The sequence below is a fragment of the Folsomia candida genome, unplaced genomic scaffold, assembly GCF_002217175.1.
Source record: "Folsomia candida strain VU population unplaced genomic scaffold, ASM221717v1 Fcan01_Sc009, whole genome shotgun sequence".
Taxonomy (NCBI): Eukaryota; Metazoa; Arthropoda; class Collembola; order Entomobryomorpha; family Isotomidae; genus Folsomia; species Folsomia candida.
In genome coordinates this window covers 1469179-1486086 of record NW_019091201.1, presented here as the reverse complement: position 1 = coordinate 1486086, position 16908 = coordinate 1469179, and the positions used below count along the sequence as shown (strand labels likewise).

The 16908-nt window shown below is 36.2% G+C and overlaps 3 protein-coding genes and 1 long non-coding RNA gene across 7 annotated transcripts; 2 read left to right on the top strand and 2 right to left on the bottom strand.

The window, feature by feature from the left end:
* The first annotated feature begins 20 nt into the window (after window positions 1-20).
* On the top strand, window positions 21-2109 carry LOC110853888. Its single transcript, XM_022102242.2, has 10 exons — window positions 21-117; window positions 227-287; window positions 374-586; window positions 665-709; window positions 778-883; window positions 957-1084; window positions 1172-1402; window positions 1467-1502; window positions 1568-1724; window positions 1833-2109. The coding sequence occupies exons 2-10, from the start codon at window positions 249-251 to the stop codon at window positions 1985-1987; spliced, it is 1110 nt and encodes a 369-aa protein (XP_021957934.1). The 5' UTR covers window positions 21-117; window positions 227-248; the 3' UTR covers window positions 1988-2109.
* LOC110853886 (sodium-coupled monocarboxylate transporter 1) lies at window positions 1985-16717 on the bottom strand. 2 transcript variants are annotated; one of them, XM_035855086.1, is made up of 13 exons: window positions 16608-16717; window positions 4439-4504; window positions 4233-4368; window positions 4016-4154; window positions 3794-3931; window positions 3612-3720; window positions 3452-3539; window positions 3367-3388; window positions 3028-3208; window positions 2890-2920; window positions 2770-2825; window positions 2296-2713; window positions 1985-2224 (listed from the first exon to the last, which is right to left on the bottom strand). In XM_035855086.1, exons 1-13 carry the CDS (start codon window positions 16611-16613, stop codon window positions 2088-2090), a joined length of 1527 nt encoding a protein of 508 aa, XP_035710979.1. In that variant the 5' UTR covers window positions 16614-16717; the 3' UTR covers window positions 1985-2087. The 2 variants fall into 2 exon arrangements, with proteins under 2 accessions (XP_035710979.1, XP_021957933.1); XM_022102241.2 differs by lacking the exon at window positions 16608-16717 and adding an exon at window positions 4569-5080.
* LOC110853791 (heat shock protein 68) lies at window positions 8465-11019 on the bottom strand. Its single transcript, XM_022102124.2, has 3 exons — window positions 10823-11019; window positions 10006-10695; window positions 8465-9916 (listed from the first exon to the last, which is right to left on the bottom strand). Exons 2-3 carry the CDS (start codon window positions 10672-10674, stop codon window positions 8633-8635), a joined length of 1953 nt encoding a protein of 650 aa, XP_021957816.1. The 5' UTR covers window positions 10675-10695; window positions 10823-11019; the 3' UTR covers window positions 8465-8632.
* On the top strand, window positions 11170-13805 carry LOC110854381. 3 transcript variants are annotated; one of them, XR_002548317.2, is made up of 3 exons: window positions 11170-11955; window positions 12704-12738; window positions 12827-13805. It is a non-coding gene; the product is annotated as an uncharacterized LOC110854381 (long non-coding RNA). The 3 variants fall into 3 exon arrangements; XR_004835603.1 differs by having other exon boundaries at window positions 12677-12738; XR_004835602.1 differs by lacking the exon at window positions 11170-11955 and having other exon boundaries at window positions 12561-12738.
* Window positions 16718-16908: the final 191 nt, after the last annotated feature.

The following is a 16908-nucleotide window of genomic DNA, read 5'->3' as shown; positions in this document are numbered from 1 at the left end:
AATATATGCAAATAAGTATGTAACACTATTAAAAAGCAAAAAACAGTAAACCCACAATAAATGGGATGCCCAAGGTTTTTCCAAGAAGTGACCTATTTCAAATGACGATATTTACAGGTACAAATAAATCACACGTTGCTTACTGGGTGTTCAGTTCATCGAGTGTTTTAAAGTCTCTGGGAGAGTTGGTTGTTGTGCTAAACTTGTAAAGCTTAATTTTATTTAGATAAATATAAAAAATTGCCATAATGGAACATTACAAAATAGCAGTTTTCATACTTTATTATGTAAGTGATTTAAAAAAAATTGTAAAATACAGAAGTACTGAAAAAATTTTGGTTAAGGTGTATCAAAAATATTTTTCTTGTCTCAGTTTTTGCCAATCATTAGCGTGCAGTCTGAGGACTTTAGGCAATGTTGGAACAAAGGTTCTGAGATGGCGAAGAATCCATATTTCATTGGAAATGCGTTTACATGTTGCAACAATATTTTAATGGACCATCCAATGCGACCAAAAAGCGAGCACTGGAGAAAGTGCATGAGCATGCAACAAGGAAATCAAGACACGGATATTCCTGCATCTTTGGTACAAAACTGCATATGAAATTAATAATTATACAGACTTGCATGGATTTTAACTATTTATCCATGTACCTACCTACAGTGGGATACTTACATGTGTGAATTATCTAGTGCATCTGAGGGAGCAGTAAGTAGCTATTAATTGAGTTTAAATAATAATCTACTATTTTGGCTTATAAAATTACATTTTTCAAGATTTCTGAAGATTCTCTAACCTACAAGAAATTCGAAGCATTCTTCATGAAAAATTACCCTGCACTTGTGAAAGATAAAATTGTGGCGAAGGACATGCAGTGCGAAGGTTTGTAATTTTTCACCTATTTCATCACTTTTGTTTAGCAATTTTACAACTAAATTCGGTCTCCATAATTTAGTCTCGAGTAATTCCACAATAACGAAAAAGTTGCAAACTTTTTTGACATGCTTTTTGAAAGCTGAGGAAGAAGTTTGTCTAACCATGGCCGGCGTGAAGATAATTCCTTCTCCCCCAGTTGAAAATGACGTAAGTGTAATTAATTAAACAATAATTTTAATTACAGTGGTAATTATAAAAATGCTAAATTAATTCAATGCTGTTACATTTTCATAGAGAGTTTGTCAACCAATTGAGTCCTTATCAAAGCCTAATCATGCATTTGAGACATTCGCCCAACCCTGCTGCAAAGGAGAAGAGCTTCCATACCCATTGTTTGACATTTTCATGGACTTTGATCGCTTTGACATTGCACCTTCTGTCGTCGCGTGTTCTGAGAATATGAAGAACAAACTAAAAGAATTAAATCATCCAATAGCCTCCGCTAATGATAAGCCATTTACAATGGTATGCACAATCTTATGAATTAATTGATTGTTATAAGTATTTAATTTTCTATATAATTTTCCAGTGTCAAGTCGCCTGTGTACATGAAGTGGATGGTCTGGTAAGCCTTAAATATTGCAAATTTTGATAGAAACCATGTATAATTAATTTGTTGTACACTTACAGAAAGGGAAATATAACACAAATTTTCAAGATTTACTCAACTTTAAACTGAAATCAATCTCGAATACCACGAAGGCAACTCTCATCTCAACAATATCCAAATATCAACCAAAGTTTCAACTTTTTGGGAGTGAGGATAGCATTCCAATTGAAGAAGCAGGTACATACATACACTTCAATATTTGGCTACTAACTTGAACAAATTATATAAAAGTGAAAGTATCTATCTTGTACTTACATGCATACATGTTTTTTCGTAAATTCCCAGGCAATGTGATTGCAAAATTAGACGAAGCTCAACAGATACTCAACTATTGTAAATTCCAATTTCACGCATCTGCCGAAGCTTATCGGGCTCTTTACGAGTACTGTTACAATGCCGAATATGGAAATCAGTTCAGAGAAGATATCATTAAAATGTAAAGTTGAACCAGAAAGTGCAATTAATTTATCACTTGTTTATTAAATGTCATAAAAATTTATATTGCTTTATATAACGCTATAATGATTACATAATAAGATTCTATCCTTCATTTTTCCCGTTATTATTTACGTGGTCATTTATTAAATGTGGAGCTGATATCACTGACTGCTTTTTCGGACTGTATGACCCATCAAATCCTTCATTAGAATTCGAGCTGCCTCCAAGTTCTGGATTTTCTGTAATCGTTACCAAAATTCGTATTTTTTGTTCCCTTATTGTTCATTTTTTTAACATTTAATTTCCATACCTAATAATTCCTCTTTTGTGAATTTCACAAACCCAACCAATTTTCCGGGACATATTTTCTTCCATAACTTCAAAACAATTGGGATAAAAAGTCTGCTCTCCATTGGTCTCACTTTTGATGGTTTGTGGAAAATGAAGCTAAATATTAGCCCCAGAACTACCGAACTGATTATTCCATAACACGGATACCACAATGGAGAAATTGAAAATATTTGCGTTAGCGCATCCCAATCTTTATTTTTCCAATCGTACTCGCGCTCGATGAACCCAGCAAATGTTCCATTGTTCGGGTCAGCAGGACATGACATATCGAGATCTTTAAATTGAAGTGGAAGGTCTCCCCGATTGTTGTACACAGTTTGACCCACTCCAAGGAAGCTCATAAATGCCACTGAGATGAGCAAGGCTAGCGACACTCCCTAAGAATAATATGCATAATAGAAATTGAAAAATTAGTCCAAATGTAAGTACAAACCAGATTGTTCGTCCAGGGAAAAAACATTCCGCATATGAAGACGCCAAAAGTGGGGCCTAAAAATAAAATTGCATAAGGTCGTCTCATGAACATCAAAAAGTAAGTTTTATTCTAAAGTACCCCCAAAAATTCCGAAGAGCGAGGTTGCTGCCTGATAATGAAAAAAATATATCAAATTGTACCACAATTCAATGGTAATCCATCAATAAAAAGATTTCCATATCTAAATTTCTACTGAGTATTGCTCCACACACTCACCGTGAAAATATTTCCCATTTGTTCGGCAATAAAGACAAAGCCAAAAGATAAGAACCCCGTGGCTGTGGCAATCCCCTTTGAGACCCAAGCCAGCTTTGTGTCGTTCCATGTAGGTCGCCATTTTTTGACGTAATCTTCCACGACAGAGGCGGCCAGGGCATTCACGCCACTTGAAACCGTACTGAAATAAAGTCATAAAATCTTATATCTAGATTTAAATTGTTTAAAGTCCACATTCCAACCTAGTCACCGGTCATATGAGATTGGCAAATGAGCATGTGATTAAAAATATATTGGTGTCATTATGTACAAAGTATGTAATTTGCATATTCCACATACCTAAGCGCAGCGCAGGTTATACCTGTAACCGGCAACAAGTATTGTTATATAATTAATATTGTAATATTAATAATAATTAAAATACCTGCCACAAATAGGCCGGGAAGACCTGGATATTCTTCCAGAGTTTGAGCCACGAAAAGTGGCAGAATTTGATCAGCAGCAGCTATATCCTGCAGAATACATACGTATTGTATACCGATAAAAGATTACAATAAGTATGCGAATATGTGTGGAAGATTTACTTTGGTTAATATAGGATCGCATGTAAAATACGTGGCAAAAATGACCAATCCGCAAAAATATGTCATCCCCATAAGGACGAAGAGACCAAGTAGGTTAATCCCCAATGCGCTGTGTAAAAAATTACATAAGTAATAATTCAGATATAGCACCAACATCATATATATTATGGTTAAATACTTACATGTAAACAGATCTGTAATTTGGGAGCGACACATATCTTTGAATTTGCGCCTGGTTGGCATACATCGGCAACCATTGGAAATAACCACCGACAACCGCTGTCCAAAATGTATGTCTCGTACGTGGATCGACATCAAAACTTTAAGAGTTACAATAAATAATTTAAATAATTTAAGAAAAACAGTGGAAGATTTTCATTTCAAAATTATGTTCTATTTAGTACTTGAAAAAATTTAATCGGTTCGTCGAATCTGCCATTTTCCAAACTTCGCTAACTCCTCCCAACTTTGATGTCCCCACAATTACCACAATAGCCGTTGAAACAACCATGATAACTGCTTGGAGTGAGTCAGTCCACAGCACTAAGGAAAATATTTATATAAGCATCCTCGTCCTTCCATGTAATTAAATTCTAATTCAAATTGATTTAAACTTATTACCTGCTTTAAAACCTCCAATCGAAGAGTAAAATATACAAACTAGGAAAATGACGGCCACCATTATCCTGTGGTCAATCCCTGTGACCAATTTAAGTGCAAGAGCTGGCGCATAAACTACCAAGCTCATGAAAAATATCTGTAAAAAAAGTCTCACGTCGATAAAGTCACGTTTAGGCTTATTATTTTACCCTGAATAACACACTTACCCCATAAATGATGTTGATAACTGAACAGACAATCCGCAAAAATCGACTGTATCGGTCTTCAAGGTACTGTAAAGATTTCGAAAATAAAATAAAATACTCACATCATTTAATAAATTTCTATATTACAAACCTCATAAATTGATATGTACTGTAACTGAAAATAGATTGGCACATAGACAAACGCCAAGCTGATGGTGAGTGGAATGTACGCAATCAGAACCATTGACAATTGGATTCCATACATATAAATCTCCACCGGCGTCCCCAATAATGTGATGGAGGACACATAAGAGCAAAGAAGTGACAATGCCACCGGCACTGGATTCATTGTTCTTCCTCCAAGAAGATATTCCTCATTGGTCTGATTCTTTTTTCCAAAACACCCAAAAAATATGCCTATTGCGACGGAAATTGCTAACACAGATCCGAAAACGAGCCATTCTTCCCATCCAAAATCAGGAATTATGAGAGCCGCCCGACCAGGGGCTCCCGTACTTGTCAAAATAGAATCTATCGTAGTAGACATTTTGAACAAAATACTTTTTGCCTATACTATCTGAATGGCGATAAAATTCAAAGTCAAGATCACGGCCAGGCCAGCCAATGTTGTTCCAAGCTAATTATGGGAACAACTGACTTGTTTTTAATCAACTTCCTACATCAAACATGTTTGAAAAGTAAATTTGCTTGGGTAAGTATGCAAACTAAAGTATACACATATGCAATATAAGTCAATATTATAATTGCTCATTATACTGCATCATATTAAACTGAAATCCATCCATCCAACCAACATTGCATTGTTTGCATTACCCAACATCAATTTTCACAATTGTGTAGTTAGAGATTCGCAGTTTTTTTATGAAACTTATGCATGTATTGGCCGTAGTAAATTAACTTGGTGCAGTAATTTCATCATAATTCATCATATTATAATAAAGATGAGATTATCCCCAGCAGCAAGCGACAAAGGTGGTGGGATTAAGCGTGCAATAAAAAAGGCATCATGCTGCTGCTGATATTTAGAAGATTCCGTCAATTATCAAATTGCAAATGTGACGCAGACAACTGACTGACTGACACTGGAGAATAAAACTTAATTCTTATCACGCTCGATTCAAATAATAAATGTCAACATTATTTTACTACGCATTCTTTCAATTATTATTACAAATATATAAAATGTGGAGAACAAAATGTTACAACTTATCTAAAATACAAAGTGATTCATTGTATGTACCCAAGCACGATGCTACACAATGTGAAAACACTGGACAGGTTTATTATATAGGGATTTCCAATGATTAATTAATATAATTAGGCAGTGAGAGGCTCCATATTAATATTTCAGATACATTTTTCAAGTGTCTGGACGCAGGTGGTAACAAGTACCAGCGATGGGAACACCCACTGTACAGAAGTAGGTGACACATAACATGAAATACAGGGTGTTAATAAAGTCCGATCCCATTTTTCCTGTAAAAAAGTGAAGGCTAGTATAAAAAAAAACTACCCGTGATACTTACAAAAAATGTTCGACATATTTACCTTAGTATTTGGTCTTGTTACCATTTACTTTAACCATGCCCTCAACTCTTTGTTTAAGGCTCTGTGCTAATTTTTCCAATGTGCCTCTGGAAATCGAATTCCATACATCTTGAACTTTTTTTTACTAGCTCTTCCCTCGTCCGGGGTTGTGGCTCTTTGTATACATTTTCCTTAAGTATGGACCACTGGTTCTTCAGGGGATTCAAATCTGGGCCGTTAGCGGCCCACACCCCCTTGCTCCAGACCGTTGAAACTTGCGTCTTGATGAGACTCAAACTCGCTTTTGCTGTATGGGCTATAGCACCATCCTGCATGAAAACTATTTTTCTTTCATTCGGAAATATTTCCTTGTTCCCCATGCTATCGAAATAGATAGGTAATATTTTTTCCATATAATGCTTTGCATTGACTGATTGGCCTTTTGGTATGATATGTAGAGGGGTCACGCAACGTGCACAAAATCCACCCGCTACCATAACTTTAAGCCCGAATTTTGGGATCGCTCTTGATGGTACATCCGATTTGTTTTCTGTCCTGTAACGAACATTTTGTTGGTTCAATTTTGGATATAGTTCAATAATAGATTCGTCAGTCCAAAGGATGTGACTGCGCAATTCTTCACCAAGTCTTTTTTCACTCAAATGGGCACTTTTCTGAAGGAGTTCTTCAAATTTCAGACGGTCATCGATATATTTTTGTGACATGAGAGGTTTTTTTGGTTAGTTTGTAAGCTGTGTGACCCCACTTCGTAGTTTTCACAAATTTTTGCACGGTCACACAGTTAATTTGCTTCTTCTTCTCTTTATAGCGTTTTGAGTCATTTAACTCCCTTGCTCAATTACGTAATGAACTACCGGTTTTCTTGCAAAGTCTGTTTTTAATCATTCTTTTTGTGGTAGGTGACACCTTTCTGGGTCGCCCTGGTCGCTTTTTGTCGTGGACAAAATTTTTATTCTTCCATTTCCAAACAGTTCTGCGGCTGCAGCCCAATTTTTGCACAATTTCTGTAGGTTTAAGCCCCTGCTGATGCAATGTTTGTATCTCAACTCTAAGATGCTCATGACTTACACGTTTAGTTGTTCCTCCCATGGTAAAAATTTGAAATAAATAACTTCACTGGTTCAAAAGTTCCAGCTGAATTTGTAACAACCACGCTCCAAAAAATGCTGGGATCGGACTTTATTAACACCCTTTATATCTTCATGTAACATGTCATCGTCATGTACATGAAATGACAACTAGAAGTTCAGGGGAATATCGATGGCATCATCACCACGCTTAATCCTATTTACATTGATACGTATGAAACTATGCTATGATTAATCCGCAGTATCGGACGGACACAATTGAATTAAAAAAATGATAGACGGCTTAGGATTCGATTTAATTTGAATAAGTTTAGGATTTAGCTACGATAAAAGTGACAACTTAAAGTGACAACTTGCCGTATTATTTTGTGTAAACTCGTCATCATGGATTTTCATTTATGTATCATTTCCTTAAACCTGTTAAAATTAATAATTGATTGAAATTACACCAGACGCAGGGCGATGCATTTTTAAAATAAATTAAATATGGAAGCTAAGCTCTTTGATAGTTGACAGTTCAATCATTCAAGCTTATCTGTAAGTAAATAAAAGTATTATATTAAAATTCGCTGAATTAATGAAAAAGGTCAAACAATATTGACGACCTGTAGGTTATCATTGTGATTCTTATAACTTTTAAGAATACAGTGTATTTTTTATGAGATGACTAATGAATCTCTGAATATAAACAAATCAAACCTATCAATATCACTGATTTCCGTATAAACTTTCATATCGATAACTGATAACAAAATATAAATAAACAACAAAAATCGCTCACACCATTATTTATTGCGATGGTTTGTTTAGGTACAAGAATAATGACCCTTAATATGCATATTTCCTTGTGAAATTGACATTAAAAATCATCCTTGCAAAAAATGTCGAGTCGGAGTTATTTTAATACTTTTAATCGCTTGATAAAGGAATAATGGGCATTAATTTGTTAGCAGATCTAGCAAGCTGAATTTCCCATGGGTTTATTGTCTCGTAATAATAAAACATATTTATCTACAGTCTGGTTCAAAATGTGCACCCACTAATTAATTTCATTTTATTAATATTTTGTACAAGATCTGACAATAAATTACCATTATTATTTGCAAGAACTAGATGCATTATGTGGGTGATAGGGTGAACAATGAAACGGGATGTGTTATATGCTATTTATCATCATTATCAGTTTAGAAAGATGCATGAGACTCTAGTAAAAATTCCTAAATTCTTAAGCAATGGTACTATGCATACATTTGTATACATAAATATGCACATAGGTTGATGATGCAAAGCAATGAATACTTTCCAAAATTTATTCACTTTTTAACATAACTTTATTCAGTTCAAATACTTATTGAGTATTTACAGATATTTACAATTTTATTTACAGTACATATTACTAATTACTAAATATTATCATTATTATCACTTACAATTATGTACTTACAATAATATATTAAGTAGCAACGCTACTGGAAAAGTCAACAATCAAGTGAGATCTACTTTTTAAGCTTTTTAAATAAATATGAAAATTAAACAAAACATAAAAATTCCTTAAACTCTAATCCACTTCCTCAACCGTTGGGCCACCATGGTGTCCACCAGCTTCTCTGCGAGCCTGTTGACCACACCCACCAGGCATCCCACCAGCCCCAGAAGGACCAGTAGCACCCCCACCGCCATGCATTTTCATCATGATCGGTTTGAATTCACCCTCAACTTCCTTCAACTTGAACTCGTACTCTTCCTTCTCTGCCAGCAAGTTGTTGTCCAACCATCTCATCGTTTCCTGACATTTGGCGAGAACTTGTTGCTTATCAGAGGGCGGGAGTTTGTCGGGAGATGCTTCCTCCACGGCTTGTTTGACTCCAAAGACGTAGTTCTCCAGTTGGTTGCGAGCCTGAACTTTCTCCCTTTGCTTGGCGTCTTCTTGCGCATATTTTTCCGCATCGGATAGCATTCTGTCGATCTCTTCCTTGGACAAACGACCCTTGTCGTTTTTGATGGTAATCTTTTCCGTCTTTCCACTCCCCTTGTCAGCAGCGGACACGTTCATGATCCCATTGGCGTCAATGTCGAAGGTGACCTCGACTTGGGGAACGCCACGTGGTGCTGGAGCAATTCCGCCGAGGTTGAAGGTGCCCAAGAGATGGTTATCTTTCGTCATGGCTCTTTCACCTTCAAAGACTTGGATCGAGACGGCTGGTTGGTTGTCCGAGTAAGTGGTGAAAGTTTGGGCTTGCTTGCATGGAATTCTAGAATTTCGCTCAATGATTTTCGTCATGACTCCTCCAGCAGTTTCGATTCCGAGGGAGAGTGGAGCTACGTCGACCAAAAGTACGTCTTGGATTTGTGAACTCTGATCCCCAGACAGAATCGCGGCCTGGACTGCGGCACCGTAAGCGACAGCTTCATCCGGGTTGATTGACTTGTTGAGTTCCTTCCCGTTGAAGAAATCTTGAAGCATTTTTTGAATCTTGGGAATTCGAGTGGATCCTCCGACCAGAACGACGTCATGGATTTGGGACTTATCCATTTTTGCATCGATCAACGCCTTTGCCACTGGTTCCATGGTGTTACGGAACATGTCCATGCAAAGCTCTTCAAATCGGGCTCGGGAGATCTTGCTGTAAAAATCGATCCCGTCGTGTAACGAGTCCACTTCGATGGATGCCTCCGTGGAGGAGGAAAGAGTTCGTTTCGCCCTCTCGCAAGCGGTTCGAAGTCGTCGCATGGCTCGGGAATTGGTGGTCAAATCCTTCTTGAATTTGCGCTTAAACTCGTCACAGAAGTGGGTGACCATTCTGTTGTCAAAGTCCTCACCGCCCAAGTGGGTGTCTCCGTTCTGTAATAAAATGCACAAAAAAATAAGTTTTGATTTTCTACAAACTCTCCAATTTTAAATTATACTGACAAAAAAATCCTAATTCTTACCGTTGATTTAACTTCGAACAAGCTTCCTTCATCAATCGTGAGCACCGATACGTCAAAAGTGCCCCCACCCAGGTCAAAGATGAGGACGTTTCGCTCCCCCTTCAAGTTCTTATCCAATCCATACGCCAACGCGGCTGCCGTAGGTTCATTAATAATTCGAAGCACATTTAATCCCGCAATGACCCCGGCATCTTTGGTGGCTTGGCGTTGCGAGTCGTTGAAATAGGCTGGCACAGTGACAACCGCGTCGGTGACCTTCGTCCCAAGATAAGCTTCCGCCGTCTCCTTCATCTTGGTGAGAACCATGGAACTGATTTCTTCCGGCATGAATCGCTTCGTTTCTCCCTTGAATTCGACTTCGAATTGTGGTTTGCCTCCGCAGTTGACTACTTTGAATGGCCAATGTTTCATGTCTGCTTGGGCATTCTGGTCGTCAAATTTTCTTCCAATGAGACGTTTCGCGTCAAAGATGGTGTTTTGTGGGTTCATGGCGACTTGATTTTTGGCAGCGTCTCCGACAAGTCGTTCTGTATCGTTGAAGGCGACGTACGAAGGCGTCGTCCTGTTCCCCTGGTCGTTGGCGATGATCTCAACTTTTCCATTCTGCCAGACACCAACGCAGGAGTAGGTGGTACCCAGGTCGATTCCGATGGCTCGTTTTTGCACCATTTTTATAGGTTGTTGTGAATTCTGAAAGGATGAAAGTAGAAATTTTGTTAGTATAACGAACCCTTAAAATTTTCACGGGCACTTTCTCCAGTTTTCTCCATACTAAATATGTAAAATGTGAAATATTGTATACAAAGCACAAACTTACCAGTTATAAATGATCCAAAAAATGCAGAAAATTTGAAGTTTATCGTGTGTTTGTAGTTTTTCGAAAATCACTTTTTGAAAATCTTTTTGAAACTGTGTCGTAAATCGGTTGTATTTCACTTTAGTATATACGAGTAGGAGTATCTGCTTATGCACTTTGTCTCAAAACTGAGCTTTTTCTCTTGTTCGCTTTGTAAGTTTCAACTTGTGAATGTTGATGCTGGGCAGTCATCGTGTGGCTTTATATATGAAAGTTGGCCGGTATCTCGCATGCTCTAGAACATACGAGCAACTTCTCACGTAATCGCACGTATTCTCAACTCCGCTACCCTTTACGAGTAACATCCACAATGTTTACGTACGTTCCGGCTCAAAAACACTTATAAATGTTATGTTATGATGACGAAAGTGCAATTTGTGCCAAAATGACGGAAGATTCAAGTTAGTAGTGCAAATATTTTATTATTTAGTTTCATTTATTTTCTGTTCAGTTCCAAATCAAACATTTAATTTTAGTACACACGGAATTTACATGAGATTACATGAAAAGATGTAAATATTTTAGTAACATGAAATTCATAATTTTTAGCGTAATAAATTGTCGTTTATACAAGAAAGTAATTTCAAGAATTGATTCTTTGAGTCATATCATTTGTATTTTTTAGTCAAAGTATAACAAGAGTTTATATGATTTGATTACTTATTGGATTATTTCGATTAAAAAACGTGATCACGTACATATTTCATTAATATTTTTGTCTGCTATTTAGTAAATGAAACAATAACAGGAAATTTTTCTACAATGGATACGTGTGTAATTGGAGAAGTGTTTTGTTTTGTAAAAGGCATATATTTAGTAACGGGTGATGGGAAATAGTAATGAATTCCCATGCATTTTGGTGTACGTGAGTCGTGTTGTTATTGTTTTGGTCAACCAACTCGATCCACGTACAATATTTTCAGAATGCTCTCGTACTTTCTGCTCCATGTCATGTATCCTCTTATGCGCAAAGCTTATGTAGAGAAAGTCCAGTATTTCTGATCAACGGTTACGTATCTATGTGAATGCTGCCAGAGTTTCTGGAAACGTGACTCACTCCGGGTTTCCTCCAGATATTCATGGAAAGTTTCATGGTACGTACGTACACTTTTTCTCAAGAGGGGAGCTTGCGAGGTTGATAATAACAGATCTTGATGCCCTTTGGATATGTGATAGGGTCTCATGAGTGTACTAAAACCCTGAAGTGGTTTGACTCCATGGCCACATTTGCGCCCGCCACACCCACTCAAAAATGCCCAAAAAACGCTTCCACTCCAGTTTTCACTCACTCAAATCCACGCCAGAAATCCAATTTTACTCGGATTTTGAAATTTCTTTCACCATTACGCTCCCAGATAGTTGCTTTCTTCAATTCCATATCAAATTCAATTTTGCTGATGATTATTTCGCAGGCGTAATTTGAGTTGTTGATTACTACAACAATCCTCATTCAGAATTTCAAATTTTAAAAATACTAAAAATTTCGAAAAAATTGGGTTTGATATTGGATTGAAGAAAGCAACTATCTGGGAGTGTAATGATGAAAGAAATTTCAAAATCCGAGTAAAATTGGATTTTTGACGTGGATTTGAGTGAGTGAAAACTGGAGTGGAAGCGTTTTTTGGGCATTTTTGAGTGGGTGTGGCGGGCGCAAATGTGGCCATGGAGTCAAACCACTTCAGGGTTTTAGTACACTCATAGGACCCTACCACATATCCAAAGGGCATCAAGATCTGTTATTATCAACCTCGCAAGCTCCCCTCCTCAGTGTGTATTACTATTCTGGGTTATGCAACTAAATATTATGGTTTGTAGTGCTGATACGCCACTTTTGGTTTTTAGAAATCCATCTTTTATAACGGCAAGATTTGGTACAGGTACAAATTATCTTGTGACGTATAATTAGTTGCAGTTTTATAGTTGCAGTTTAAAATACTAACATTAAAAATTATTAACTTGTTCCAGTTCGGAGGTAGGCTGCTCGTGAGGAAAGTTAGAAAATTTGACGACACAAAATTGACACAAAATTGACAAAATTGATGACACATTATAAACACATGGTACCGGAAGTTAAAGCAGCAGAAAGATTTTTGGAAGTATGAAAGTTCTCAGAACTAATAAAATTTGATGAATATTGAATATCTACAAAAGTTCATAGATTTGCGTATTTTTATGGCACGATTCTTTGCACATATTTTTAAAATTTTATTTAGCAAATTTATCGTTTCTCTGATTCATTTAGACTAAATTATTTATTGGCATTCAAGTAATAATTTGAATGTGAATTAGTCACAGGGACCGGTGGAATGTATAACCCATTTTGTGTGTAATTAATGTTAATGATTGTGTTGAATTTCAACAATTGTGAAAGCTAGTCACCTACTAAAAGTAGCATGAATATTTTATGGAAATTGTGAATAATAAAAATTTGCACTTGGCAATGAAAAGTTGATTCATTTTTTCTCAGAAACAATATTGGGGATAAATAATTTAAATTCTGGCTCAAAAACACTTATAAATGTTATGATGGCGAAAATACAGTTTGTGCCAAAATGACGGCAGATTCAAGTTAGCAGTACAAATATTTTTTGTTCATTTATTTTTTGTTTAAGTTAAGTGCCAAATCAAACATTTAATCTTGAATTTAATTTTAGTCAAGGAATTTAGTAAATATGAAATTGCATGAGATTACATTGCATGAGATTACATGAAACGATGTAAATATTTCAATAACATGAAATTCATAATTTTTAGCGTAATAAATGATCATTGATGTAACTAGAATCATATAATTTGTATCTTTTAGTCAAACTATAACAAGAGTTTATATGATTACTCATTGGATAGATAATTTCGGTTACAAAGTTGTGATCACGTATTTCATTAATATTTTTGTCTGCTATTTAGTAAATGAAACAATAACAGGAAATTTTTCTACAGTGGATACGTGTGTAATTGGTGAAGTGTTTTGTTTTGTAAAAGACATATTTAGTAACGGGTGATGGGAAATAGTATGAATTCCCATGCATTTTGGTGTACGTGAGTCGTGTTGTTATTGTTTTGGTCAACCAATCGATCCACATACATGGCTACAGGAGAATGAAATTTTCTAAATTTTTGGACATTCTGATGAGTTATTCGAAAAATTCAAAAATTCAAAAAAATTGAGATATTTACTGGATATGATCACACAAGCATCTGGGATCACAAAAATGTAAATTTTATCAAAATCCGAGTAAAATTCGATTTTTGGTGACAGTTGAAGTACATGAAAAAAGGCTTTTTTTGTGTCTTTTACACCTTTCAAGGGGTGTGGCGAGCGCAAATGGGGCCATAGAATCTAACACTTCAGGGTTTTAGTCATAAGGGTACTCCTGACTCCAACATATGCAAAGGGCATCAAGATCTGAGACGGACATGTGGAGGGTCTCTCCTCCTGAGTCATAGTTTTTAATCAAACTCTGGTTTAGTTTTATGAGATGGATCAAGTGTGGAGCATAGAATATAAAGAATGTGTGGAGTTTATTTTCGCTTTATGAAAGTAAGGCAGGATAAAGGATCCGTGTTAATAATTATTAAACAAAATCGCGTCAAGATTTTCATCAAGTGTGAAGCCAAATTGAAAACAACCAACTAATTATTTTATATTTATAATTACTAATTTGAATAAATCTTTGCATAACTCGAAAAATTATGAGGTGCTCGAAAATGAGTGACTAGGGATGGTAATCCGTATCCTAAATTAACCGATCCGTAGGATAGGATCGGATAAATACAGGATCGGATCGGATCGGATTTGCTCGCTTTAGGATCGGATCGGCTCCCGGTTCTACACGAAATCCGATGCGATCCGATCCTAGGATGGTAGGATATCCGCGGATGATCCAAGATTCACTTGATATGTGTGAGACACCTTGTGTCTAACTATGGAAAAACTTTACCAGCTGCTTTTCTTTATTTCGAGTTCATCACATGGCGTACATTATCCGAATGAGCCGAATTATTTTATTATTTTACGCCAGTTATTTTTATTTCGGCGTTTAAATTATTCAATTTCGTATGATTTCAACGCCAAAATAAAAATAACTGGCGTAAAATAATAAAATAATTCGGCTCATTCGGGTAATGTACGCCATGTGATGAACGCACCAAATGTGAAACGAGTTTACATCGGATGATCCGAGGATCCTGTGCGATCCTAGGATTTCATCGGTTCGGATCGGATCAGATTGTCTGATCCTCGGATCCTCTATCCGATCCGTGTGAAAATCCGATCCTATCCGAGTTTTTACGATCCTAGGATAGGATCGGTTACGGATTACCATCACTATGAGTGACCCAAGGGATGCGGACCTCAAAATGCTTGTTTTTAATTTAATTAATAATGCTGGTTATCATCTCAAGAAGCGAATTCACAACTAGGTTAATGCTTTATGGTATTTTTAAATTATCATCAAAAATCGGTAAAGATTGAAGCCAGTATACACAGTACAGACGGACATGATAATAATAATTCCAGTTGGGGTCTAATTTATTAACATGACAAATTGTACTTCAACATGAAAAATAAATGTCAACTATATTTACAGCAGTATTATAAGGATAAGGAGAATAACTTGATTTATTCAAAAATAAAAATAAATGAAAAATAAAGCTAATAAATTAAAATTAAAAGTTTAGTAAATGTCTTCTTATGGTAAATGTTTAGTTTTAGCCCGAACCAGGGCTTATGTAATCGTCATGTCCGTCCATCTGTCCGTCTGTCTTTCGATAACTCTCGAACGAGTTGACCGATTTGGACCTAATTTGGTACAGACATGTATCTGGACAATGCAACGACCGAGTTCGAAGATGGGTTCGATCATAAAAGTTTTGGACCGGTGGGGGTCATCGGAGTGGGTGGAGTGTTGTGCACCAAAATTTCAAAATTGTGTTAGAAAGCTGAAATTTGGCAAAGAGGTTGCTAATGGCTCCTAACTAAAGAATATGAAGTGAAATTGGAAAATTTTTCAACCGGAGGTACCCGAGGGGGTGACCCATACCGATTTTTCAAAACCATCCAATGGAGCTGAAATTTGGCATAGAGGTTGCTAATGGCTCCTAATGGAGGAATATGAAGTGAAAGTGATAAATATTTTGTGTATAGGGACCCAAAGGGGTGACCCACACCGATTTTTAGAAATCGTCGTAAGAAGCTAAAATTCGGCAGGGTGATAGTTAATGGATTCTCATGAAATAATATGAAGTCAAAGATGAACAAAAAGTAACCAGAGGGGGACTAAGGGGTACCCAATAGTACCCATTCCGATTTCTAAGAGTTTATATATTCAGCTAAAATTTAGTGTGGAGTTGAAAAGTAAGTTAGGATTAAAATTTAAGAGGGTTGAATTTTTAAATTTTTAAATAGAAAATTCTGAGAAACATGAGGTTTCTAATAAATCCTGGTTCGGGCTTAGCAAAGCTGTACTGATAGGTTATTAATGAACTAAACTAATTTTTAATTTTAAGTTAAAAATAAAGTTAATACAGCTTACAATTAGATGCTTTTAAATAGTTCCAAAGACTATAGTACAGATATAGTTGGAGTTATGTATATTCAGTGAATAGTTCTTATATGCTCTTATATGCTCTTATAGTCAATTGTAATTGGAGTGTTCATTATGTCAATTGTCAAGGGACAATGCCCCTTCAAAAATTTGAGTTTTAACATCTTATATAGATACTTATTAGATAGTATTAAAACAACCTTCATTATTGCATTTGGTCCAGAATGGATTATTTACATAGAAAATGTATGGATAGGTCCAGGTCCAATTCTGTTCTGGTCACGTTGAAACACGTTGAAACTTGTTTCCCGCAGCCGCTTTTTGACGTATAACTTATTACTCTTCAGTCCATCTTCTGTCAGCTCCCAGTTCATTCACAGTTATTCACAGGTAGGACAAGGAGTTTCTTATTTTCAAGTATTTGTTCTTTAATTCCTGTGAAAAAATTAATAAAATAACCCAGTCACCAGTCTTATATTTTGTTCAAAAAGTTGATTAACA

Bases quoted from the DNA above. Each gene is read 5' to 3' on its own strand.
- LOC110853888 (XM_022102242.2), top strand. From the start codon at position 249: ATGGAACATTACAAAATAGCAGTTTTCATACTTTATTAT. The intron at 587-664 runs GTACAAAACTGC...ACCTACCTACAG, and splicing joins CGGATATTCCTGCATCTTTG to TGGGATACTTACATGTGTGA. The intron at 1,085-1,171 runs GTAAGTGTAATT...ACATTTTCATAG, and splicing joins CTCCCCCAGTTGAAAATGAC to AGAGTTTGTCAACCAATTGA.
- LOC110853886 (XM_022102241.2), bottom strand. From the start codon at position 4,964: ATGTCTACTACGATAGATTCTATTTTGACAAGTACGGGAGCCCCTGGT. The intron at 4,505-4,568 runs GTTTGTAATATA...AAATCTTTACAG, and splicing joins AGTACATATCAATTTATGAG to TACCTTGAAGACCGATACAG. The intron at 2,225-2,295 runs GTATGGAAATTA...TAACGATTACAG, and splicing joins CACAAAAGAGGAATTATTAG to AAAATCCAGAACTTGGAGGC.
- LOC110853791 (XM_022102124.2), bottom strand. From the start codon at position 10,674: ATGGTGCAAAAACGAGCCATCGGAATCGACCTGGGTACCACCTACTCC. The intron at 9,917-10,005 runs GTAAGAATTAGG...ATTTTATTACAG, and splicing joins TGTTCGAAGTTAAATCAACG to AACGGAGACACCCACTTGGG.